Here is a 26504-nt window from a genome sequence, read left to right as displayed (position 1 = left end):
TCTGCAACCAAGCTTTAACTTCCTGACTGATGTCTTGAGATGTTGCTTCAATATATCCATATAATTTTCCTGTCTCATGCCGCCATCTATTTTGTGAAGTGCACCAGTCCCTACTGCAGCAAAGCACCCCCACAACATGATGCTGCCACCACCATGCTTCAGTTGGGATGGTGATCTTTGGCTTGCAAGCCTCCCCCTTTTCCCTCCAAACATAACGATGATCATTATGGCCAAACAGTTGTATTTTTGTTGTTTCGTCAGACCAGAGGACATTTCTCCAAAAAGCATGATCTTCATCCCCATGTGCAGTTGCAATCCGTAGTCTGGCTTGATTATGGCGGTTATGGAGCAGTGGCTTCTTCCTTGCTGACCAGCCTTTCAGGTTATGTCGATATAGGACTCGTTTTACTGTGGATATAGATACTTTTGTCCCTGTTTCCTCCAGCATCTTCACAAGGTCCTTTGCTGTTGTTCTGGGATTGATTTGCACTTTTCACACCGAAGTGCGTTCATCTCTAGGAGACAGAACACGTCTCCTTCCTGAGCGGTATGATGGCTGCATGGTGCCATGGTGTTTATACTTGTGTTTGTACAGATGAACGTGGTACCTTGAGGCGTTTGGAAATTGCTCCCAAGGATGAACCAGACTTACGGAGGTCCACCATTTTTTTCTGCGGTCTTGGCTGATTTCTTTTGATTTTCCCATGATGTCAAGCAAAGAGGCACTGAGTTTGAAGGTAGGCCTTGAAATACATCCACAGGTACACCTCCAATTGACTCAAATTATGTCAATTAGCCTATCGACAGCTCCTAAAGCCATGACATTTTCTGGAATTTTCCAAGCTGTTTAAAAGCACAGTCAACTTAGTGTATGTAAACTTCTGACCCACTGGAATTGTGATACAGTGAACTATAAGTGAAATAATCTGTCTGTAAACAATTGTTGGAAAAATGACGTGTGTCATGCACAAAGTAGATGTCCTAACCGACTTGCCAAAACTATAGGTTGTTAACAAGACATTTGTGGAGTGGTTGAAAAACTAGTTTTAATGACTCCAACCTAAGTGTATGTAAACTTCCGATTTCAACTGTATATTTATTTTGTTTGCAACTATAGTTGAAGTGTTTTCTATTTACCTTATTAGATTTTATACATGCATATTTTATATTTTGTTACATGCTTCATTGAAAATTTGCACAAAGGTTCTAAATGAGAGAAAATCAAATATGAGTAAGTTACCTTTTATTTACTGAGTTGAATTCAAAATGTAATAAGAAATAGGCCTTTACATGTGGTCATTTAATATGTACTATTTATTAATTGAATTTACAGAAAATGTGCTATATCGTGATATGTATCATTATATAAAATTACCTATATCGGGATATATCCTGGCCATATCGCCCAGCCCTAGCCCTAGACAACATGGTTCAGTGAGAGGTATGACGGGCCTGGAAGTTAGCAACTGAGACGACAAACTGGGTGTGTTTGTGTGAATAAAAGTGTGTCCCTATGCCTGTGTGTGTGCTTGAAACCTTCTCTGCAATGTGATTTGTGGATTCAAATATTTGAAGTGTGTTTGTGTGTGTGTGTACCTCGCAGTTGGAGCCGCTGTCGTAGGCGCTGGTGGCCAGACGGGCCAGGTTACAGAGATGCTGGAAGAGGTTGAGGCCCGTCATGCTGATGGTCTCCGGCTTCAGCTGGGGCATCTGAGGAAACACAGGAGGTATTAAGGGAAAAAGGTATTACAATGGTAGACTTGTGACTTTAAGGCCAAGGCTTTTGAACGATTTGGGCAACTTTACAAATGTGTTTCCCCCGGCTACTCAATCCCTTTTCAATTACCTTTCACAATGACTTCCCAACTTTGAGACTTTTTACAGGTTAAGTTGTTTTTCTTTATTTATTTGTTTTACAGATTCTAGCTATCAATTTGTGGCATACTTTATTTTAGTTGTTGCTGAGATTCACTATTTATCAACAGACCATGCTGGAAAGACCCTTGTCATAGACACCCCTCCCCACTGAGACCAGATGGTACAGTCCGGTCGTACCTTTTCCAGGAAGAGGTGTTTGTAGGTCTCCATGCCCATGGCGTGCTGGTCTTTGCTGCGGACCTGGTTGAGGAACCAGTGGAGCGCATCGTCGTAACACTCTCCATCCTCCACCAGGCAGTGCCACAGGATGTCCACCTGCTCTAGACTCAGTCCTGAGGGAGAGGAGAGGCTGCTAGAGTGTGTGTTCATATGGTACACAACACACACACTTCAGACTGTAAAGGGGAAGATGAGGGTATCACTCCCACACGGGATCCACAATGGACACACAACCAGATAGACATGTACACCGCATTCACGTAAACACAATATAAATGGTTGCCAGAGAGGATTGGCTGCACTATCACGTTATGTTATTTATTTTGTATCATGGAGAATGACAGTCTGTACGTCCTGGTCGGGAGCCACCGGGGCAGGGAGTCTCCCAGTCAACCTCTAAATCCCAAACATTAGCTCCTCCTCAAACAGACACATAAGTCTGCAAACACACCCATGCACACACACACAAACACAGCACACACAGGCATTCACAAAAGTCACACACATGGCTATGAACGGAGTGAGTTAGCTAGTTAGGTAGATCCGGTCACCCCTCTCCAGAGACTCCAGAGGACAAAGATGTCTCTGTTGTAGGAGAGAGAGCGGCTCATCAGGTTGCACTTCTCTAGGGCCAATTCCACCCCCAGGGTGTAACCAGCCAGCCATAGAGGCACAGATGCAGACAATGATAGGGAATGTTTCTGTTGAGCTGGATGTGAAGACTGGGTAATGTAACGGAAAGTTGGAATGCGTTTCTTATTGGACAAGTCAAGGTTGTTCAGTTTTAGTGTGTTTTGTTCCATTTGGTGCCTAATGAACGCGACCGTGTTGACTTACTGAAGTGGTCTGGGGAGCCAAGTGTGGAGAAGACACAGGTCAGGAACTGCAAGCGTACTTGGACTTCTGCACTGTGGCCATACCTGTGATCGCATAGTAATCAAAGAACATAATTCATAATGAACTACTCCGTTTACGTTTGAATTGCAACAATCACTTTTTAAAAAAAAGACAATTTCAATGAGTTTCACATTTCAAATAAGGAGGTCAAAAACTAGCTACACCCTCCGTAGTTCAACATTCACGTGTCATTTTGTCTCAGCGGTCCCTTAAAAGCAGCCAGCACTTCCCAGCTGGCCACATACACAACCACAGAGTCACTGTCTGCAGCCATTTCACACCAGAACCGCACTGCAGCGAGACGGGGCAGCTATACATGCAGTGCTACGAAATATGTTGTCCATATTCCACAGTAATAAGACTGTTACCGTTGTATAGTTACAAGGCATTGGGGGTGGGGGTAGTGTAGTGGAGTGGAGGGAACGGGTGGGTTACTCACAGGGCAAACTTGTGCCTCTGCTCTCGGACTTCCTGGATGTAGTGCAGCAGGTTCTCAAAGAACAGCTTCATCATGTGCAGCTCCTTCTCCGCCCACCTGAAAGACATGAAACACCACATCAAAGGGTGCGTTTGTAAATTCACCACCTACTCCAATTTCAGAGCACTTTTTTCAGAGTGTGCCAGAGAGCAGAATAATTTATGAATTTAAGAACGCGCAGCAGCCGTTGAATGTGACCCGTGTCAGTAAACTTCGGGAATTTTTTATTTTTTTTTATTGTTGCCAGCAGCACAGTTACCAAAGCTCTGGATAACATGAAAACAGCCTAACCAGCTCTGCTAGGGAGAGTAAAATGGTCAGAGTTAGGTGTTCTCTCATTTGCGTCTAGAAGTAGCTAGTAAGTTAGCCAACTTCAGCCAGTTCGCTTGACTGCCATGTGAGAAGGCTCCTGAGAACGCTCGGTTCAACCCTACTCCTTGGCCAGAGCGTCCAAAGTGCACGCTGAACGCGTCGAGCGTGAAACGCTCTGAATTTACAAACACCCTGACCTCACTCTGGCACTCCAAAGTGAATTTACGACCATACCAAATGTCACAAAAATAGAAGTTGTTGCCATATGTGATGCCATGTAATGGACAACGTTTGTCTGTTCTAATCATGTGGACGGTGCGATGCTTACATGGTGATCCAGTGGGTGTCGTAGCTGGAGCCAAACTGCTGAAAAGTGCCGAAAAGTTTGGGAAGGAGGCGCAGAGAGACGACCACGGATCTGCGAGAGAGAGAAAAGCATGGCGTCACAAAACAAGTTTCATATAATAGCTAGCCAACGAAGGGATCTGATGGCAAAATCATTTGACGTCAATTCATTTCAGAGCTACGTTGTTCACACAGACATAGGCGCTCTCATATATGCACACGTGCCTGTGGTGGGCTAGGTTCTCCAGGCAGCCCTCGATGAACCGCATGCGGATCTGACGGTCGGTGAACCAGCACACCAGAGAGCACAGCAGCTTCTCCGCCTCGTTGATCAGTCCCTCCGACAGGTGGATCTGATGGAATAGGGGAGAACGGAGAAAGGTCACTCGCATCTTTTTCAGACTTCAGAATATCAAAGAGATCCTAAAACTAGTGGCGATAACTAACCTTAGTAATAAAATGAGCTGCTCCTTGAAACCTGAAGGAAGAAGTGATGCACTCTCCTAATACGTTGAGTATTTAGTAGCTGACAAAGCGTGTTTTCTACATAGTAAACAGGTTTCCATCCAACCATTTTTAATTAAGCGCATAAAGTACCCGTTGGATTAAAAAAATTAACTCATGACAGGCCTGGTAAATTCCCTAAATGTCAACAAAAACTAAATACACTAGACAAGGGAGGATACTTTTTTGGTCGCTGATTAAAATACGCAACAAATTGCAGTGCATATTGCACAATTGTTGATAGAATAACCATGATGCTGGGATAAATTTGCAGTCATGCGATGCTGTGAGTGGTCTTGTCACTCCAACTTGAAAAAGCATGCAGTTTATTAAGCTCCAGACAAAATAATTTATGATGAACTTCACAGGGTGGTGAAAGTTCACAGTAATGAGCTTGATGCTCCTTTCCAATAAATATTGAGGGTTTTCATTTGTATGCTGGTGACATGATGATCGGTGACTGGCTGCCAATAAACAAATTCAAATTCTCGCATTGTATCTACGAGCTGTTGGCTATAGCGCACGTGCCAAGACCAGAGTGGGCACATTTGCTAGTTATCATGGACCTTACGTGCCAAAACCATCGACAGAGTTAATTAAGGATCGAACCCCCCCCCCCCCCCCCCCCCCCCCCCTCGCCTAAAATGACATACCCAAATCTAACTGCCTGTAGCTCAGGACCTGAAGCAAGGATATGCATATCTTTGATAACATTTGAAAGGAAACACTTTGAAGTTTGTGGAAATGTGAAATTAATGTAGGAGAACATTAGATCTGGTAAAAGAAAACACAAACCAAAAAAATATGCATAAAAAGGCCATAATATAATGTACTATTGCAGTTTAGGCGCAATTTAGATGTGTGTATGCAAATTTTCAGATTAATCCAGTGAAGCATTGCAATACTGCACAAATTGTGTATCAAGTCTGCCCAAATGTGCCGAATTGGTCAATTAATACATTTTCAAGTACATAACTACAGAAAACATACAAAAATGATATGGTAACACAAAATGTAAGTTTACACACTCCCAGGAATGTCATACATGATGGATCATTGGCTTATACACGTCTAGATGGCGAGGTGGGGTGGGTGTGGAGCCAGAGACAGCAGGTGTTCAAACTGTCGAACCCAGTTCCTACATTTGAATATAAAGATAGTTTTGTTTGATAAAATCCATGCTACATTTTAACTCTGGGACCCTCAGGATGACAAATCAGAGCAAGATTACTAAATGTAAGTATATTATTTACCTTCAGAGGTGAATGTATCAAACCAATTGCTGTGAAAAGTGTTTTGTTGTTGAGCACTCTCCTCAAACAATAGCATGGCACAAATTGGACAGTGCAGTTAGATTAACAATAATTTAAGCTTTCTGCCCAAATAAGACATGTCTATGTCCTGGAACGTTTGCTGTTGCTTACGTCATTCTAGTTAGTTGGCTTCAACCGTCCCGGTATAGGGACACTGATCCCATAGAGGTTAAAAATAGAATAGAAAAGCATAAAAGTTTCTTGTACTCTGAACGAACATTTAAACAACAAAATGTGTTGCTTGTTTCTGGGAACTCAAACTCCGCTTCTATGCCGCTCGGCTTCAAGGCTGTCTGACTACTAGCATGCTACATGCTTTCACTCAGCAAAAAGGTCGCTAACAGAATGCTTTCTTTGAGCACGGTGTAATCCAGAGTCATGGTTCATACCGCATCCTCATCCTGCACCAGGTCCCAGAGCAGCGTGTTGCCCTTCTTGCACACGTTGTCCAGGTTGATGTCAGTCACGGCGTGGCCAGAGTACTGGTGCTTGTGGACCTGCGGGCCTGCAGAGGAATAGAACACAGCCGCTGGTGAGAAAGAGAGCCATAATAAAAAGGTTCAGTACAGATTTACTGAACTGCTAAAATGTCATGCTAAAACAGTTGCAAGGATAACAACTGAAATCGAGTGACACTAAGAAAACAGCCATATAGACCGTCGTACTCTCATGTTTACAGGTATACGTTTTTTTGTTGTTTAGCAGATGCTATTATCCAGAGCGAATTTACAATAGCGAGTGCATACATTTTCATACTGGTCCACCGTGGGAATCGAACCCACAACCCTGGCGTTGCAAGCACCATGCTCTACCAACTGAGCTACACGGGATTAACTGATGGTGAAAGCGTTTGACTGGATAGACCCCACCAGATGATTAGTAGAACCATAACTACATGATTCTTGCTGCTGTAAACGGAGGCCTGTTATCGGTGTGCAATGAGTGGGTAAACCGTTCCGTGAGTGCGGTACTCCGTGAATTTTCCAACCACGATTTCTGGGAAACCTGGGGATTTTGGGTAAATTTAAGTAAATTCACAACCCTAGGTGCACTGTGCAGTGCAGCCTACCTTGCACCATGTGCTCGTGGTAGATAGAGGCCAGGTTGGGCAGGTGCTGCTGCAAGTGGGAGCTGAGCTCGGCGTGCGAGTTGATCTGCACCAGCTCCTCCTCACAGCCAGACTCCTCACCGTCAAAGTCGGCCATGTTCTTCTCCGACTTGGCGCTGATCTGGGAGCTGCTGCAGGACACGTCGTCTGCGCTCAGCATGTCGTCCACCATGTGCCTGGAGGATGATTCAACGTTAGAAGGGCAATGCATGTTTTTGTCACTTGAATAAGCACAAGATTCATGGTCGCAAGGAAAATAGTTACATTTACACTGAGTGAACCAAACAGTTCTCTTTCCATGACAGACTGACCAGGTGAATCCAGGTGAAAACTACGATCAATTACTGTCACTTGTTAAATCCACTTCAAATCAGTGTAGATGAATGGAAGGCGACATGTTAAAGGATTTTGAAGCCTAGAGACAATTTAGACATGGATTGTGTGTGTGTGCCATTGAGGGTTAATGTGCAAGACAAAATATTTAAGTGCCTTCGAATGGGGTATGGTAGGTGCTAGGCGCACCATGTTGAGTGTGTCAAGAACTGCAACGTTGCTGGGTTTTTCACACTCAACAGTTGCCCATGTGTATCAATGGTCCACCACCCAAAGGCCATCCAGTCAACTTGAAACAACTGTGGGAAGCATTGGAGTCAACATGGGCCAGCATCCCCGTGGAACGCTTTCGACACCTTGTAGGGTCCATGCCCCGACGAATTGAGGCTGTTCTGAGGGCAAAAGGGAGTGAAACTCAATATTAGGAAAGTGTTCCTAATGTTTTGTACACTCAGTGTATGTCTAGTTTCTCATGAACAAATGTAGAAATGATTGACGGGACACTTCTACACATCTATGCAACTACAGCCAACTCAACCGTCTGTGGATGGTGTCAAGACTCATTTGGACGCGGACATAATTGCTCATAGATGGTCCTGATTCAACCTGTACAATCGGCCACGGACAGTTTGTCTTAGTTGGGGTCTGTAGTTGGATAGAAGCCTTACAAAAAATAACCTTATCTCCCTAGGCAAATTGGCCAAACATAGAACATTGTGAAAGAGGCGATACAGAGAAGACACAGATTAGAGAAAAGAAAGCAAAGAGATGGTAACAGTCTTACCCTTCGTGGTGGTGGTGGTGGTGATGGTGGGGCCCGATGAAGTGTCGGCAGTTGAAAAGCTCGTTGCCCATGGCGTCCCCCAGGAAGTCCCCGGGGCAGGGCAGGCAGGTCTGCTCCTGGGGGCCCGGGGCCATTTGGGATGAGGGGCCTCCCATCTCTGAATGTTGTTGTTCGGGCCCCTCAGGCCGGGTCGAGCAGGCGTCCAGCATCCTCATGCGGCCCTCCATCGACGCCGTTACCATGCCGACGGCTGCCTCAGGGTTAAAGGGCAAACCTTTGTGTTTTGGTCCGTCTCCTGCCCCTCCTCTTTCGGCTCTGTCGCCCTGCTCCTCCACCAGCGCCTCGCCCGCTTTCCGTTTCCTGACTTCCAGCTGGTCCCGGGGCTCCTTCTGCGGGCTGCCCTCAGCCGCTACATCCCGGTTGTTCCCCTCTTCGTCCTCTTCATCGTCATCATCTTCATCATCATCTTCGTCATCTTCCTCCTCATCCTCTTCCTCCTTGAGGATCTCGCTGTCGGCCATGTCGTCAGAGTGCAGCTCGCTGCCGGGGCTTCCCGCCGACTGGCTTGCACGGCTGGAGCCCGCCTCGTTGCTGGAGCCCTCGCTGTGGCCACTGCTGCTGCCCGGTCCGCTGCTGCCCTCCTCCATGCTGTTGGCCGTCTCGTCCGAGCTGCCCTGCATCGACTCCTGGACGGGGAGGAGAGAGGAGACCGAATCAGTTCCAGTTAAAGCAGCCATACAGCAGAACCACAAAACTTGCTTTTTTTTTTATTTTTACATGAAACCAGAAAAATGCTAATTAATCGGGGATACTGACTTGGATTTGCTTTTTGATAAAAATGCTAAAAAGTTAGCAATTGGAGACAGTGGCTAGGCAAACAAAAAAAACAAGGCATGGATTCTTGAACAGTGCTGGAAAGTAACAGTTTGCTACTAACAGAAATTCCTATTAAATCTATTGAGAAAGTGCATCACTTGTTTCTCCAGCTAGTGAGTGTGAAAAGGGTACTGGAGTGCTACTAACCTCCGTGTCAGAGAGTCTCTGCTGGCCCCGCTTGCTGCCGCCCATCATCTGCTCGTCCATCTCCATGTCGCTACCACCGCTGTGGTGAGTATCACTGTTGTCACTGCTGTCCGGGCTGGCCGCTGGGGAGCCTTGGTAGAGACGAGAAGCAGAGGCTTAAAGCATCAGACACCGCATCTCACAAAACACTTCAGAATTCATAACGCAGTCTATATAACAGCAGAGATGTTTAAGAGCCTATGTATCTAAGCAAGTAGTAAACCCTGGTTAGTAGGTTTTAAAGGATGTTCAAGCCTTTTGTTCCATCCCAGCACTAAAACACCTGATTCAACACCTTCATCACCTTGATTAGTGCTGGACTGAACCAAAAACCAGCATACCCCTGCAACTCCACCGCACCGGAGTTGTCTACCACAAAGATAAAGAACATAGATCCCCTTGAAATACACACAGACAAACACAACAATCGTACCTTTCTTGTTGCCCATGGGGACGTTGGTGTTGAGCAGCGAGGCGAAGGAGCTCTGCTTGGAGAGCTGGGCCTTAGCGGACAGTGCGTTGTTCCACAGAGCCTTGATCAGCATGGAGGCCAGGTACAGGGTCTGAGGGAGGGAAGCAAGCATAGAATTACATACAGAATCACAATTATAGGATCTTTGTGGTGGGCAGGTGACCAAGACAAAGAGCAGCTCTGTTAGTTAAGACTGGGTTTATGTGACTATAAAGCTCCTTAAAGTAATCTGGTGATATCTAGATTAAATCACACTGAACATTTTAATTGCCCACTCCTTGCCATGGCCTAAAGTAACTCTAATCTGAGGTAATAACAGGCCGAGGACCATACCAGTCTCGCAATATCTTTTCCATATTTTGTTTCCATCCGTGTTGTGTTTCCTTGCCACAATACTTAAGAGTATGGCGATACTGGCATGGTCCCGGACCTAGGTAATTCGTAGTCCTCATGTTCCATTGGGCACTCATGCTGTGTGGCGTGTGTGGGTACCTGTTCCGTGTGTGCGCTGGGGTGCAGGCCGGACACCAGGTTGAGGACGTGGCGCAGCGGCACCGGGTCCAGGTTCTTGATGAGCGAGGGGAACAGGTCGTGGATGTAACGGCTACAGTGCTTCAGCTACATAATGAGAGAGAGAGAGAGAGAGAGACAGGGTCGAGGAGTACATCAGTGAATAATGACACAAAAGACAACTTTGTATTTCAATGAAATGATAGCAAAACTATTTGGTAGAATATAGTAAAGAAAAGTGTAATATATGCATACAAATTCAGAGTATGAGCGCTGCTCTAAGATTAGGTCCCTCAACTTCATTAAAGAGGCAAAATTGATCCTAAAATCAGCATTTCTACTCTGAGAAGCTTTCTACGTGATTTCTAGGCCCTGGTGTTTAGTGCCTAGTTACCTGAGCTGCGGCCCAGATGCAGTCCACATGCTGGGTGCTGAGCCTGCCCTCTGCAGCAAGGAAGTTCAGGATCACTTGGCACTGTTTAATTATCTGGAATGACAACAAAGAGACACAAAGACAAGCTCCTCATTAACAGGGAAGTTCAAACACAGATTACCCACTAAAATGTATTGGCTTACTGTAATAACGACTTGGAATGGGAAAACTCACCTCAATATGCAAATTTGGTCCAAATATATGCTCCACCACATTGTTGTTGATTAGCCAGTCAGCTAGTTCCTTTGCTATTGACCTGGAGGGACAGTTTGAGGTACAATGCTTTAACGGTCCGTGACGCATTGCTAACTCAACTCAATCGACATGCGTTTCATCGTAAAAAAAAATTGACTATTGACTTAGGTTTCATTGTAAAAAATCAACTCAATTGACTTACGTTTCGGTGTCGGATACCAGAGACTCGTTATTACAGACGTCGTTGAAGGTGTGTAGCTGATTCTGTGGGGAGAAAACGAGAATAAACATGTAATGAATTATGTATGCATGTACACACCAGTGTACTTCATCCCTTTATCGAGCCATTGACCCTAGAGTAAAAGTCTCAGTCACAGTAAACTGAAAGTCCTAGTGGAGCGTTAATAAAGTATACAAGTCAAAGTGTCTCTGTGTCAAAAACAAAACAGCGGTCACAATGTTCCTCGCAGTAACCCGGGCCTAGACTCCCAAAGAGCAAGCAACACAGCAGTGTGTGAGAGTGGGTGCATGCGTCTCGGGGTGCACGTGCGAGTCTCACCGTGATTTGGCTGAGGCCGGCCAGCCTCATGGTGAGCGTGGGGGACATGAAGTATTTGAAAGCCAGGTCCAGGCTCTCCTTGTCGAAGCACAGTGCGCTGTCCAGCGGCTCCTTCACCGTGCTCCACATCAGGTCGGCCATGTTGCGTGCCGCGCTCTGACGGAGCTCCTGGTCCGACAGCTTGCACAGGTACCTGGGGAGGGACACATTTGGAAATAAGTTATTTGTGAAATGAGATAAAACTTTATTTCAACCAGGAAGTCCCTTTGTTAGGAAATACTTGTATTTGTTCCGTTTAATTTTAAAGTAAGTTTCTCTCAAGTGTGTTTCTGGAGAAGACACGGTAGACAGGTTGGAAATAATGACTGGACAAACTAAACAGTCAGGACTGAGTGTTTGGCATCTATCGAGGCTGGCTGAAACACTCAGATGAGAAGCACTTTGATAAGCTACTGAGAAAAACCATGACAATAGTTGGCTGCAACGAGAATCTACGGTCTCCGCGATCAATAAGATACAGTATAAGATATCTTTTTAATAACTTCTGAGAAAACAAACATTTTGCTCAATTCAGGAGGAAGGTGTGATACGCTATAAGGTGGAATGGCACTGGAGCCAAGAAGTCACATTTCATCATTCTTCTTAGACAAAGGACCAAAATGAGTAAGGAATGTTCCATTTGGATATCAGGACCAGTTAATTCAGCCCACCCAGGTCACATGACAGAGGTGCGGCGAGGCCTGCGAGCTGTCTGGCTGCTCCAAGGTCATGTGAGGAGAAGCTGACTGGAGCATTGGCCACTGTTACCATGGCGAGGGAAGCTCTTCCTAGCAACACCAGTTGGTGGCACGGCAAGAGTGAAGCACACTACACCGACTGAGGGCTCTCAGCTGAAATTGCTTTTCATCCAGAAAAAAATATATACAGTCAAGTATCTGACTGAATTTTAGAAATTCAACTCAAATACAACAAAAAATATGCATCCACTAAAGAGCATCCACTAAATTCAACCTTGATTTATGCTGATCGACTGCCAATATGCTAGATTACCCTATTTGCATAACGTCCTCCCTAATACTACATCCAATATTCAGGGGAGAATCTCTATCAAGTGCGTTTGATTGTGTGTTGGAAAGTGGTGGGCGAGTCGAACAACACCGCACTGTGTATCCAAATACAATATGCATTTCAAACAGCCCCTTGGGCCATTTCTGACGAGAGGAGCTTCAACTGCAACTGCAACTCCCCTCTCTCTGCCCCATTTTCTTATTCTCTTAGAATGACTGCAGAAAAAAAAGCACTAAACAGCAGTACGGGATGCCATATTGTTGAGAGCTGTATTTGATGGGGGGGAAAACGTCATGACTAACAACCATTTTATTCAATAAATCATTTGTGATTCAATCTGTATTGATACATGCCTAATTAGGGATTTCAAGGCACTAGTGAAAACTCACTGGTAGTGAGACACTAATGAAGACCTAATTATCCTCACTCTGAAGTCCATACAGAGATTTCCCCACAGAGTTTCATTGATATGGAGAGTGTGAACTTACCGTATTACATACGTGCGGAACGGTATGATGTGCTGCATGACGGCGGGAATGTGCAACCATATTCGGATCTGTGTGTGGAGAGAACAAACAGATTTTGAATCAGACTGACATCCCTTGAGATGTGTGAGAAGCAGTGGAGAACGGAAAAACAGATGCCACTTGAACAGAGCTGGCTGACAACTGATTATTCACTGCAATTACTGACGGAGAGAGCATTTACAAACTAAACAGCTGTGCTATAACAAAAACTGCATCAGGAACATCTGCATACATGTGGCTCGGGAGATCGCTCTGAAACAGCATCTGGAGGTAGTGGTAAACATATCCAGGATATATATATATATATATTTTTTTTTTATGAGCGTTTGGGTTGGGCTGGGCTGAAATGTTGGGTGGCTGGATCAACCCCTACTCACATTGGAGACTATGGTGATGAAGGCGTGGGCGATGGGGAAGGGCAGGCTCTCTGGCGTGCCTGACTCAAAGCAGTCCTTCATGAGCGACAGACCATGCTTGCCACAGAACAGGCACACGTAGCGCAGCAAGTGCAAGGGGACCTCCACATCCTGGTCACAGGAAAAAACAAGGTCAATACAACTTTATTGTCCACACAGATATGGAAAACTAACTTTGGCTTCATAACACACATCATAGTGGAAGAGACTAGCGTGATTGGTGCAACTCAATGGTTTCATACCCTCGTCACCTTTTGGTTTATAAGAACTATAGGTGAAAGGTGAAATAAACATGGACGTATACTGGGAATTTGCTTTCACTTCTCTAGTTCTTTCACACCATCTCAGATGAAGGAGAAGAGATGATGGCTTTTTTGCAGAATATTCAGGACAAAGTATGAAGACATGAGCTGGAATCATAGTGAACTCAGCAAAAAAAGAAAAGTCCCTTTTTCAGGACCCTGTCTTTCAAAGATAATTTGTAACAATCCAAATACCTTCACCGATATTCATTGTAAAGGGTTTAAACACTGTTTCCCATGCTTGTTCAATGAACCATAAACAATTAATGAGCATGCACCTGTGGAACGGTCATTAAGACCGCTTACAGACGGTAGGCAATTAAGGCCACAGTTATGAAAACTTAGGACACTAAAGAGTCCTTTCTACTGACTGAAAAACACTAAAATAAATATGCCCAGGGTCCCTGCTCATCTGCGTGAATATGCCTTAGGCCTGCTGCAAGGAGGCATGAGGACTGCAGATGTGGCCAGGGCAATAAATTGCAATGTCCGTACTGTGAGATGCCTAAGACAGAGCTACAGGGAGACAGGGAGGACAGCTGATCCTCGCAGTGGCAGACCACGTGTAACACCTGCACAGGATTGGTACATCCGAACATCACACCTGCGGGACAGGTACAGGATGGCAACAACAACTGCCCGAGTTACACCAGGAACGCACAATCCCTCCATCAGTGCTCAGACTGTCCGCAATAGGCTGAGAGAGGCTGGACTGAGGGATTGTGCTAAGGTAGGTCTTCACCAGACATCACCGGCAACAATGTCGCCTATGGGCACAAACCCACCGTCGCTGGACCAGACAGGACTGGCAAAAAGTGCTCTTCACTGACGAGTAGCGGTTTTGTCTCACCAGGGGTGATGGTCGGATTCGAGATTATCGTCTAAGGAATGAGCGTTACACTGAGGCCTGTACTCTGGAGCGGAATCGATTTGGAGGTGGATGGTCCGTCATGGTCTGGGGCGGTGTGTCACAGCATCAGACTGAGCTTGTCATTGCAGGCAATTTCAACGCTGTGCATTACAGGGAAGACAACCACCTCCCTCATGTGGTACCCTTCCTGCAGGCTCTTCCTGACATGACCCTCCAGCATGACAATGCCACAAGCCATACTGCTCGACAAGACAGGAATGTCAGTGTTCTGCCACGGCCAGTGAGGAGCCCGGATGTCAATCCCATTGAGCATGTCTGGGACCTGTTGGATCGGAGGGTGAAGGCTAGGGTCATTCTGCCCAGAAATGCCCGGGAACTTGCGGGTGCCTTGGTGGAAGAGTGGGGTAACATCTCTCAGCAAGAACTGGCAAATCTGGTGCAGTCCATGAGGAGGAGATGCACTGCAGTACTTAATGCAGCTGGTGGCCACACCAGATACTGACTGTTACTTTTGATTTTGTCACCCCTTTGTTCAGGGGCACATTATTCAATTTCTGTTAGTCACATGTCTGTGGAACTTATTCAGTTTATGTCTCAGTTAATTTTGTTATGTTCATACAAATATTTACACATGCTAGGGTTGCTTAAAATAAAGCAGTTGACAGTGAGAGGACGTTTCTTTTTTGCTGAGTTTATATGAAATCTTTGAGCATTTGCTTTAGCCTGCCTGGTGTGCCAAATGAGTAAGGAGCTTCATCAATAAGAGCATCGATGATGTCATTCCTACAGCGCCCGTACGTACATACTTCAACCAGAAGCCATGGATAAACGGCAACATCCGCACTGAGCTAAAGGGTAGAGATGCTGCTTTCAAGGAGTGGGACTCTAACCCGGACGCTTCTAAGAAATCTCACTATGTCCTCCTGACGAACCATCAAACAGGCAATGCGTCAATACAGGACTAAGATTGAATCCTACTACACTGACTCCGACGCTTGTCAGATGTGGCAGGGCTTGCAAACTATTACGGACTACAAAAGCTGCCCAGTGACACGAGTCTATCAGGCGAGCTAAATTACTTCTATGCACGCTTCGAGGCAAGCAACACTGAAGCATGCATGAGAGCACCAGCTATTCCAGACAAATGTGTGATCACGCTCTCCGTAGCCGATGTGAGTGAGACCTTTAAACAGATCAACATTCACAAGGCCGCAGAGCCAGACGGATTACCAGGATGTGTACTCAAAGCATGCGCTGACCAACTGGCAAGTGTCTTCAATTACATTTTAAACCTCTCCCTGTATGAGTCTGTAATACCAACATGTTTCAAGCAGAACACCATAGTCCCTGTGACCAAGAACACCAAGGTAACCTGCCTGAACGAATACCAAAATGCATCACTCACATCTGCAGCCATGAAGTGCTTAAAAGGTGGGTCATGGCTCACATCCAACACCATTACCCAGAAACCCTAGGCCCACTTCAAATTGCATACCGCCGCAACAGATCCACAGACGACGCAATCTCTATTCCACTCCACACTGCCCTTTCACACCTGGACAAAAGAAACACCTGCGCGAGAATACTATTCATTGACAACACCATAGTGGCTACAAAGTTCATCACTAAGCTCAGGACCCTGGGATTAAACACCTCCCTCTGCAACTGGATCCTGGACTTCCTGACGTGCCACCCCCAGGTGGTAAGGGTAGGTAACAACATATCTGTCACGCTGATCCTCAACACAGGGGCCCCTCAGGGATGCGTGCTCAGTTCCTCCTGTACTCCCTGTTCACCCATGACTGCATGGTCAAGCATGACTCCAAAACCATCAAATTTGTCGACAGCACAAGTGGTAGGTCTGATCACCAACAACGAGAATCTATAGGGAGGAGGTCTGAGACCTGGCAGTGTGGTGCCAGGATAACAACCTCTCCCTCAATGTGATCAAGATATAGGAGATGATTGTGGACTACAGGAAAAGGAGGGCCGAGCATGTCCCCATTCTCATTGACGTGGCTGTAGTGGAGCAGGTTGAGAGCTTCAAGTTCCTTGGTGTCCACATCACCAACAAACTAACATGGTCCAAACACACCAAGACAGTCATGAAGATGGCATGAAAACACCTATTCCCCCTCAGGAGACTGAAAAGATTTGACATGGGTGCTCAGATCCTCAAAAAGTTCTACAACTGCACCATCGAGAGCATCCTGACTGGTTGCATCACCGCTTGGTACGGTAACTGCTCAGAATCCGACCGCAAGGCACTACAGAGGTTAGTGCGTACGGCCCAGTACATCACTGGGGCCACACTTCCAGCCATTCAGGACCTCTATACCAGGCGATGCATGGCTACCACAGCATTCTGCAGCTATACACCAGTGGGACTATAATTGTATTTTTCAACAGGACAATGACCCAACACACCTCCAAGCTGTGGAAGGGCTATTTGACCGAGAGGGATGGAGTGCTGCATCAGATAACCTGGCCTCCACAATCACACGACCTCAACATAATTGAGATGGTTTGGGATGAGTTGGACAGCAGATTGAAGGAAAAGCAGCCAACAAGTGCTCAGCATATGTGGGTACTCCTTCAAGAAAAGCATTCCTCATGAAGCTGGTTGAGAGAATGCCAAGAGTGTGCAAAGCTGTCATCAATGCAAAGGGCTATCTTGAAGAATCTCAAATATATTTTGATTTGTTTACAACATGATTCCATGTGTGTTATTTCATAGTGTTGATGTCTTCCCTATTATTCTACAATGTAGGAAATAGTTTTAAAAAATTCAGAAAAACCCTGGAATGAGTAGGTGTCCAAACTTTTGACTGATACTGTACTTATTACCTCAGCTAACCTGTGCTGCCGCACATTGACTCTGTACCGGTACCCCATGTATATAGCCTGTTATTTTATTGTGTCTCTAATTATTTGTTATTTTTCTATTATTTTTTTTACTTCAGTTAATTTGAGTAACTACTTTAAAACTGCATTGTTGGTTAAGGGCTTGTAAGTAAGCATTTCACTGTAAAGTCTACACCTCTTGTATTCGGCACATGTGACAAATACAATTTGATTTGAGTATTCCATTGGTTTTATTCCAGCTATGGAAGGTCAATTAAGCACAGAATACTTTCTGAACTCTGGTCTGATGCAGACAATGAACTTTGTCCACTAGAAATATCCATTCAAATCCCATACATGTTTAATACGGTGGAAAGGTATAAGCTGGAGAGTTATTAAATTAGCCTGAAACCGATTATTGTACTCTGGGGAAAGAGAGACATCACTTGGAGGTGGAAATGAGCCTCAATTTAATAAAAACCCAAACTACACTGCAGACACATTTCACACCTCATGTGTACATTGGCCTGAAAAGCCACAAGAGGGACCTGAGATCAGTGTTTAGAGAGCCTTCTCCCTCCGTCTCTCCTGGTCCTAAAGGAAACATTTGTAATTAGAACCCTGAGGGAGAACTGTTCTAGGACCTATTGTTAACCAAATCTACACCAAACCTCCTTGAGTGAAAACCCATTACAACAACCTGGGAAGAGTGTTCAGAGTCCTGCCTCCCTACTCTCCCAGTCCTAAATGGGACACGGCTGTTGGGCTCTGGGCATGCCACTTTTCAAGCAGCTTCCCATTAAAATATAAATAGACCCAAGATGTCATGAACCACTGATATGAGTAACATGACCACAGGAGAGAGGAGAGGGGACTAGGAGGAGATTGGTTATTGGTCAAATAGGCCACATTAAGACATGGGCCTTTGCTTCAAAGGACTGGATGACGTAGGATGCGTACCAAATGGCACCCTATTCCCTATATAGTGCAGTACTTTTGACCAGAGCCATACGGGCCCGGGTCAAACGTAATGCACTGTGAAGGGAATAGGGTGCAATTTAAGAGACGTAGATGTCGCTGTAAAGAGTTGGACCCAACACAGAGCAACAATCAGGCGGATCGAGTATTGTGTTTTTGGACGAAACAGTGGAGTCGTAAAAACAAAGAGGGCGGAGGAGTCCTTACATTCATGTCGCAGAAGGAGCCGAGGATATTGCTTTCATGAGCAGAGATGTCCTGGAAAAAGGAAACAAAGAAAGTATGACGAGTATATTGTATACTGAGAAATGTTAGAGAACATTTAAGAACAAGTATTAAGTACACCATGGAGATAAATGCTGATATACTGAATCCATAATTGAGTTGTGTGTATGGGTCCATGTTACGCTTTTACCTCTACGGTGCAGTGTGCGGTACATATTATAACATTACTGCTTTGGTGGGATGGGTGTTGTGTCGGGGGAAACACGTTATTCTATTACCTCTACAGTTGGGATCGATTATGTATTGTATCAGGGTGTGTCAGTCCATTACCTCTATGGTGGGGTGGGTGTTGTGTTTGTAAGCCGTGTACAGGGGGAACTGAATCTGGAAGATCTTGGCGGCGCAGAGCAGCAGCTTCTCCCGGTCCTCGGTGCTCCACGAGTCAAACATGTCCTCGTGGGCCTGGCAGTCCGTACTGCTGCTAGCTACAGCCTCAGACGCCCCAATACCACTACCCCCTGGCTTGGGGGCCTCCTGCTGGGCCTGGACTGGGTTCTGGTTGTTGTTATTCTGGTTCTGCTCCGGTGCGTCCCCGACGCCGTCCTCCTCTGCCGAGTCCCTCTCCACGTTCAGCGGCTCGTCCTCAACAGGCGAAGTGGGCGGTTGCTGGAGGTGTGGCCCTGCTCCAGTTATTCCACCCCCTCCCTCTCCTCGCCATTCTGTCCCTGGCCCCTCCGCGCCACCCGCGGCTCCGTCGTCGGTGACACCCCGTTGGCTGGTGGCGCTGCAGAGGCGGTCTCTCAGGCTGGTGACCTGAGCGATGACCAGGTTGATGAGGGCGTAGACCAGCTGGTTGAACACCTCCAGGTGCTTGTACTCCTTGAAGCAGCATAGACATTGCCTGTGCAGGGAAAGGAGGGGAGGTGAGAGGGATTGCGTGAACTGCGAATCACGAAGACCCACCAGTGAATAGCAGTCAACTCCTACTGAAGTCGCAGTTCGAGGCTGACTCATTCCATTTGGATGGTTAAGGAATCAAAACGTTTGGGAACCATAAAAAGGCAATGCACGGTCCACACTACAGTGAACTGTAGCTTCTGCATGTGTTGGCCTCAACAACCAGCCATCTTTAGAGACTCCTCTATTGGCTCAATTCAATCAAACTTGCATTGAAGCGAATAAAGCATAGAAACATACTTTACTCCCCATATTCAAATAACATCGCAAGAGAAGCCTAGTTTTAGGTACTTGCAACAGAAAAAAATTCAGTTCTCTCGCTTTCTGAATAAGACATGTAAGTGGGCTTTAGTTGTCTGAACAAATATGCAGAATACGCATTGTTGTGGAGGATTTAATTGAATGCAGCCCTTGGATCTATTTTATGCTCTGTTTGTTCTCATGAATTCTGTTTCTTGTGACATTAACGTAATGTAAAACGCCTGTGACTATATTACTGGCCATCCTATTTTAGACATTCTTCCCCCCCACCATGTATTTTGATAAGACAGCAACCAATTAACACACGACGGATCCCACTAATCAGAAACACAAAGAGAAGAACGCAAAACTAGAATCAACTTTCCCTGATCAGTCAAGCACTTTTGCCTGATCTCACAGGGAGTGGTAGAACAACTATGAAAGGTCAACAATTCCTCAAGGCTCTTCTCCGTGCAGGCACGAAAAACACAAAGTTGTTAAACAACAATAACCCACCACCAAGCGAGCAGAAAAAACTATTATTTATGACCCACTTGTCCTCTAGTGACCTTAGCTAGCCTACATGCTAAGCTACACCTAAAACACATTGGTTAGTCGTTAGCGCTAGTAATAAACAATGAATTCATGGCTGATAATGGCTTCAGATAGACCTAGAGCTATCCAGGAGCAGACATCCTCCCCTTTTAAATATGAATGAATAATGGTCTACGTTCCAAATGAAACCCTTCCCCCTACATAGTGGTTCAAAAGAAGTGCACCTGGTCTAGAGTATTGCACTAAATAGGGAATAGGGCTCCATTTGGGACAAATACACGGAAGAATAATGAATGCGGGGAACAGAGGAGAGCGGGAGACTGACCTCTGGGTCCATGAGCTGATGTAGCTGAAGACTCGTAAAGCATGCTCCTTCTTCAGCTGTAGGACCTCAGTGCTGTCTGCATCCGATACTGGAGGGGAGAGAGAGCAGACAAGGTGGTGAGTACAGTTCAATGTACATGGAAAAGGCAAGTGTAGGACATGACCCTTGACACACACTGCTTGTTCAAAGGCTACTAGGCTATATGGTGGCCACAAGCTAGAGAATAGCACACATTGGAAGCTGAAATTGCAATTAAAATAGTTTAGGCATTATCAAAGACTGTTGAAAGTGGTTGACAGACACTTCGCTACAACAACAAATATATTTCTGGGAGGCGCAATGCCAACGATCCTTTGGTCAACAGGAGAACAGAGATGATCCTCTCTACTCTGGATGGGAGACTGACCCATGGAAGTCTCAAGCCTCTGGTGAGAAACGTGCCTCGGCACCACATTAGCTCAGGGACAGGCAAGGCTCCCCATTACCGACAATTGACGGGTAACTCCACACCAACAGGCCTTCCAAAGCAGCATTGGCTTGTACTACAGGCTAAAGTCAGCTACTGTATTATGCGTTGGTGACTAGGAATGGGGGTAGAAATCATTCCATTATTTGAATAGTATCATACATTTGAAATAAATGTACGTTTTTAACCTGAGCACTGTTGCGCGAAATTGAGGCTGGCGCTCTATTGCTGCTTGGAGATGCTGGTGAGAGGTCATGTCTACACTTGACACTTACATGCGACTACTGCTATCAGAACACGAAGATCGCATTGAAAAGTCACTTTGTGGTCTGATTGTGGTCAGATCTGACTGTCCACTTCAGGAGTTGGTCAGGGATGCATTGTGTTTAGATGTATCCTAAGTCTGGATGTAAACAGGCTACCGAAATTGTAGAGAGTGGACAATAATATCAGCAAGCACTCCTCCCACAAGTCCCCAGAAAATGTGTGTTTTGGAACAGAGAGGCACCTCGGTTAGCTGGCTAGTTAGCTACAGCCATCAGTTGTTGTTTTATCATATTTAGCCTATTCCACGGTTTTTAGAATGCATACTGGCATTTCAATAAAGCGCGGGAAAAGGGAATTCGGACACACTGTGGACACCGTAGACGCGTTTAAAACTAGGTGTAGGCGCATGACATGGGGCATGTCATAACTTCATTGAAAAGTTGATTTTATTCAATTAATCATTTGAAATGTCATGGACCTTATTTTTAACAATGTTACATGGATATTTTCATTCAGAAAAGGCCTGCATTTTAAAATAGGCCTATATATTTTCTTGCTGCAAAAATTAATACCCCCAAATACTCTTATACTAACATCCTTTAGGATATTTGTATAACCATGCACATCCCTTTTGGTGACACACAAGCATACACACACACACACAGTCTCAAAACAAAATGTAAGCAACGTGTGGGGCAAGGTGTGTCCAATGGAAGGTTATTGCGGTGTCAAAAGTTCAGCTCTAACTTTTCTGTGGAAAGTGCTGCATTGCCTTTATTATTCAGCAGCCCCAAAGCACTTGTCTTTCACAAAGTCAACGGTGTAAATGAAAGATGTGTGACTCTGGGAAGGCTGCATTTGTGATGCATCATTTTCAGCTGCACCCACCCATCAACCACAGATCTTTGTTGTTGTACCGGCACCCTATTTTCTGCTCTCAGAACAAAAAGAGAAAATGGACCATATTGACACCTCACATTGGCCAACATGCCAAGACTACGAACAGGAAAAGCAAAAGGACACAGTGATGAAAGCATTAGCCGACACACAAAATGACTTAGCCCACATATTAAAGGCTTTTTAACTTACAAACCCACACGAGTGCTTTAAGTTAAAAAAAAATGTATGCCACTATGGACATATGTGTTATAATTTTTTATTTGGCTTTTCTAGTACTATCCAACAGCAAGAGCACCTGTGGTTGTTTTGGGATACTTTAAGTGTTACTGCTACCTCTTTTTCTTCACTGCCAACTAAAAATTGGACTTAAGATATATTGCTAATGAAATAAACTATACAATGAATATTGCACATTATGTTGGAGGGAGAATCATAAAAAAAAAGGTGCAGCCTACATTCAAACTTTGTGACAAGAGACCCATTCCCATCAACAATTTCCATACCTGACTGACCTATGTCACATTTTTATCATGAATAGGGCCTAATAATAACCACTGTGACAATTGGAGTTGTGCCAAAACACTACCAACAGAAACAGAAAACAAAGTGGAACTTGTGTCTAGGTAAGTGGGTCTGTTCCTGAAATGAACAACAAAACAGCGCTCCAAAGTTCACCTTGCCCTGACCTAACTGTGTGCATCTGCCTTAATTCCCTTTTTAACCACTTATTTTTTTATCTTGGACTGGACTCTGCCAAAATTCCCAGCTCCCTTCATAAAACAATCCATGACATTGTGTTCGGTGGCCTGGACCAAAAACATTACGATCATTCCCAGATAAGAGGATCTGGATATCCCAGCCATTGTTCTGACAGCAAAGCTTTGAGCTTGTAACAAAAACATTAGAGAAGTAAAATAGACACTCAACTTCCTGTGTTGGTTGAAGCAACAGTTGGCTTTAGGTGCTGATCTAGGATCAGTTTGGCTTTTTACATCAATTGATTAGTGTTAGGCTAGGGGCGGGCAGGTAAACTGGTCCCAGTTCTATGCTCAAGGGCAACCTCTGCCTTGCTGGCCACAGTGCCAGACAGCATCTTAAAGCAGGTTATGTGGGGATTGACAATGGCAGCCACATGTTACGTTTACATTTCAGTAATTTAGCAGATGCTCTTATACAGAGCGACTTAAAGGAGCAATTCGCGCTAAGTGCCTTCTTCAAGGGGCCATCGACAGATATTTCACCTAGCTGGCACGGGATTTGGGCCAGTAACCTTTCAGTTACTGGCCCAACGCTCTTAACAGCTAGACTACCTGCCACCCTGCAGGCTTACTGGCACAGCATATTCAATAGCGGGTTGAAACCCTTCATTCCCTCAGTAAGTCACTCACTTCCCTTGCATGCATGCAGCCACACACAAAACATTCCCAGCTTCATGCAAAAGCTACAGCAAATTTGGGGTGAGGGGTCACCTGGTGAAAGCACACATGGTGCTGCCAGTCTCGCACCCTGGCGCTCTAGACAAGCCTGTCACAGGCAACAAGCCCCTCACACCTTCACTGGCGGGAGCCTGGTGCCGACAAACACACACATGGGTGTACTCTGTTTTGCTGAACAGAGAGACGACCCATCACAGGTAAAACATCAGCTCTACTGTGAAAACTTACTACTGTGTAGCCTACTAGCCATTTCCAAAACTGTTGTTAATAGACATGCATGTGAGCCAGAGAGAGGGTGTTTGCTCAAAGACAAAAGGAGGCCCTTTTAGAACACTAGTGACATGGGCCTAATCCTCCACACACTTTAATAATACAGTGATTATAGGCCAAATTAAATGCATGGAACATTTCAGTATGGCTACATTTATCTTTCCGTAATTTGCCTACAAACCACTAAAATAATCTGAGCACCTAAAGTGTCATACTCATTGCTCATTTGAATAACAGATTTGGGGGGATAGCTTATATTCCATTAATCTAGTTTATTTTAAATGTGTATTGACAGGATGAAAGACCCTTTGAGCTGCGCCATCATGATCCCCCTTTCAAATGGGTCCTGCAATAAGCAACCCACAACCGCTTTACCATGTGGGCTTGGATATCCTCCCAAAACATGGAGACCATTTTAAACAAGATTACCCACCCCAAATCAAACGTTTAGACACTAATATCAGACTGAAAATAGGTTTAAGACATAAGACATCAAACTAGCAAACAAGCATACAAAGATTTAAAATGCAAAACCCCATGTTATTGATGACAAACAACTCATATGGCATGAAGCAGGCAGGTAGCCTAGTGGTTAGAGCGTTGGACTATTAACTGAAAGGTTGCAAGATCGAATCCCCGAGTTGACAAGGTAACAATAGCCCCTGAACAAGGCAGAACGACCCAATGGCTTAGGGGCCCACTGTTCCTAGGCCATCATTGAAAATATTAATTTGTTCTTAACTGACTTGCCTAGTTAAATAAAACAACATACCAGGCCATGAGGCGGACTGTCAGCATTGTCTTCTTGCTACCATCACCAATACCTTCCCATGCACACTACACAAACCATTGCAATTTTATAACTGCAATGGTGGAAACAATTGATGTAACCCTAAAAAAATGGGCCTTTGTTTATTCGCTCCAACATCCCGTCGTGAAAGCAATATGGCCAAGTTAGCTAACGTTACCTCGGAGCTAGCAAATAATCTGTTCAAACGTTACTACGGTCAATTTTAATCGGAACTAGGAAATACATCCAAAAGCATTCGTAGGCACATTTTATTTTGATTAAGAACAAGTTTATAGCTAGCTAGCTAACAAAAACGCTAATAGTCATAGTTAGCATTGGTTACATGCCTAGTTTGCTAGATGGCTTAATGTTTTTACGTAAAGAAACTAGTGAGCCAATATTACTTAGCTAACAGTGCTAAACATTTGCTTGTAATCTTGCAAAAGTATATTATTACAGCGCGTGTGGCAAACCAAATATGAAAACGAATCCGTCCGTTTTGATGCCAGTTGACCACAACTAGCTGGCTAGTCAGTGAGCTAACGTTTATTAACGTTGGACAACTCGTTACTCAACGTGAAACTGACAAACATATCAACCAGACAGGCTAGCTAGCAAGAGCGAACACGCCTGCACAACATGCACCACTTCCACAACCACCTCTCTCGCCTCGGACAAAAAAGGGACATGCAATGTGTAACAAACATTTTATGGCCAAATACATATCAAACCACATTTCTACAGGCAGTTAACCAAAGTTAAGTTAGATAGCTAACCAAGTTACCAAGCAATGGCATCAGCCCAATCTAATTAGTTAGCTAACTAAGTTCGTGATGTTCAGAATCTCGTCTAGCTAGCTAGCTAACTCTACTCAGACATCTCCTTCATTATGCAGCAATTTGACAGAGACAGCCCTCAAAGTTGCAGAAAAGGTTCCATTTACATTCAGATCATTAATTCAAGACAAGGCCTTACATTGGCATCTGTCTGGCTAGTGGAGAACAACCAGGCACGACAAGGGTACGATAGCTAGCTGTCCAGCTTCCCTCAGGTAGCCTGATTTAGCGAACGTTAGCTAGCATTAGGGGACCACTACGGCACTAAAACAGGTAATAAAAATTGTTTACTTACTTTCATTTAAAACCTCCACCAGCTCGGCGCAGTTTTCACACATTGTTCATTAAAAAATAACAAAGGAAAAGTGTAGTCAAACCATTGAAAATTGTTGATGGATACGAATTGTTGGCACCTGGTTGTTTTGGGGAAAGGCCCGATGTAGTGGTTAGTGAAGATTTGCTAATGCATTAAATCAATTAAGGGAGAGTAATTGATTCAGATTGCATTTGATACTAAATATCGTTGATAAAGTCAAAAAGTAAAAGGCATTAAGATACAGAGTCGAGTCAATCTCCAATCGGAGCGTTACTGGAGAGTAGATACGGCAGCCATATTGAAAAGGGGTGGGGGCACAGCGTGTTCATAATTCGTAACTTTCCGTTGTCTCCTTCGCCTTGTTCGACTTTTTCCGCTTGTCTCGCGGTTACTCCATCAGCAAGATACGTTTACAAATGGCGTTTCATTCACACACAGCAGGCAGACAAGAGAGCACCAGCCAGTAGCCACTGAGGGTATTCGATTATCTGGCCCGGATTACCCCGATGAGGG

General features: G+C 44.9%; 1 protein-coding gene and 2 non-coding genes across 9 annotated transcripts in view; all 3 read right to left on the bottom strand.

The window, feature by feature from the left end:
* LOC110493162 (ubiquitin carboxyl-terminal hydrolase 34) overlaps positions 1-26329 on the bottom strand; it is a 66023-nt gene extending 39694 nt beyond the window's left edge. For 3 of the 7 annotated variants that reach the window (XM_036949718.1, XM_036949719.1, XM_036949721.1), the window contains exons 1-22: positions 25971-26329; positions 20711-20798; positions 18964-19534; positions 18616-18666; positions 13375-13524; positions 12959-13026; positions 11403-11595; positions 11046-11107; positions 10823-10904; positions 10610-10702; positions 10198-10323; positions 9667-9796; positions 9195-9325; positions 8172-8857; positions 7016-7230; positions 6336-6475; positions 4355-4482; positions 4113-4202; positions 3434-3529; positions 2935-3017; positions 2056-2210; positions 1597-1710 (exon numbers count right to left, since the gene is read on the bottom strand). In XM_036949718.1, coding sequence (XP_036805613.1) covers positions 1597-1710; positions 2056-2210; positions 2935-3017; positions 3434-3529; positions 4113-4202; positions 4355-4482; positions 6336-6475; positions 7016-7230; positions 8172-8857; positions 9195-9325; positions 9667-9796; positions 10198-10323; positions 10610-10702; positions 10823-10904; positions 11046-11107; positions 11403-11595; positions 12959-13026; positions 13375-13524; positions 18616-18666; positions 18964-19534; positions 20711-20798; positions 25971-26013 — 3495 coding nt within the window. In that variant the 5' untranslated portion in view covers positions 26014-26329. The remainder of the gene's footprint in view (positions 1-1596; positions 1711-2055; positions 2211-2934; positions 3018-3433; positions 3530-4112; positions 4203-4354; positions 4483-6335; positions 6476-7015; positions 7231-8171; positions 8858-9194; positions 9326-9666; positions 9797-10197; positions 10324-10609; positions 10703-10822; positions 10905-11045; positions 11108-11402; positions 11596-12958; positions 13027-13374; positions 13525-18615; positions 18667-18963; positions 19535-20710; positions 20799-25970) is intronic. The other 4 variants (XM_036949723.1, XM_036949724.1, XM_036949720.1 and 1 more) reach the window with 4 other exon arrangements.
* On the bottom strand, positions 3186-3316 carry LOC118940667. Its single transcript, XR_005037253.1, has one exon. It is a non-coding gene; the product is annotated as a small nucleolar RNA SNORA70 (small nucleolar RNA).
* trnaa-ugc lies at positions 6696-6776 on the bottom strand. The gene has a single exon. It is a non-coding gene; the product is annotated as a tRNA-Ala (tRNA).
* Positions 26330-26504: the final 175 nt, after the last annotated feature.

This window comes from Oncorhynchus mykiss, chromosome 17 (genome assembly GCF_013265735.2).
Source record: "Oncorhynchus mykiss isolate Arlee chromosome 17, USDA_OmykA_1.1, whole genome shotgun sequence".
NCBI lineage: Eukaryota > Metazoa > Chordata > Actinopteri > Salmoniformes > Salmonidae > Oncorhynchus > Oncorhynchus mykiss.
This window is presented reverse-complemented; position numbering and strand designations above follow the sequence as displayed.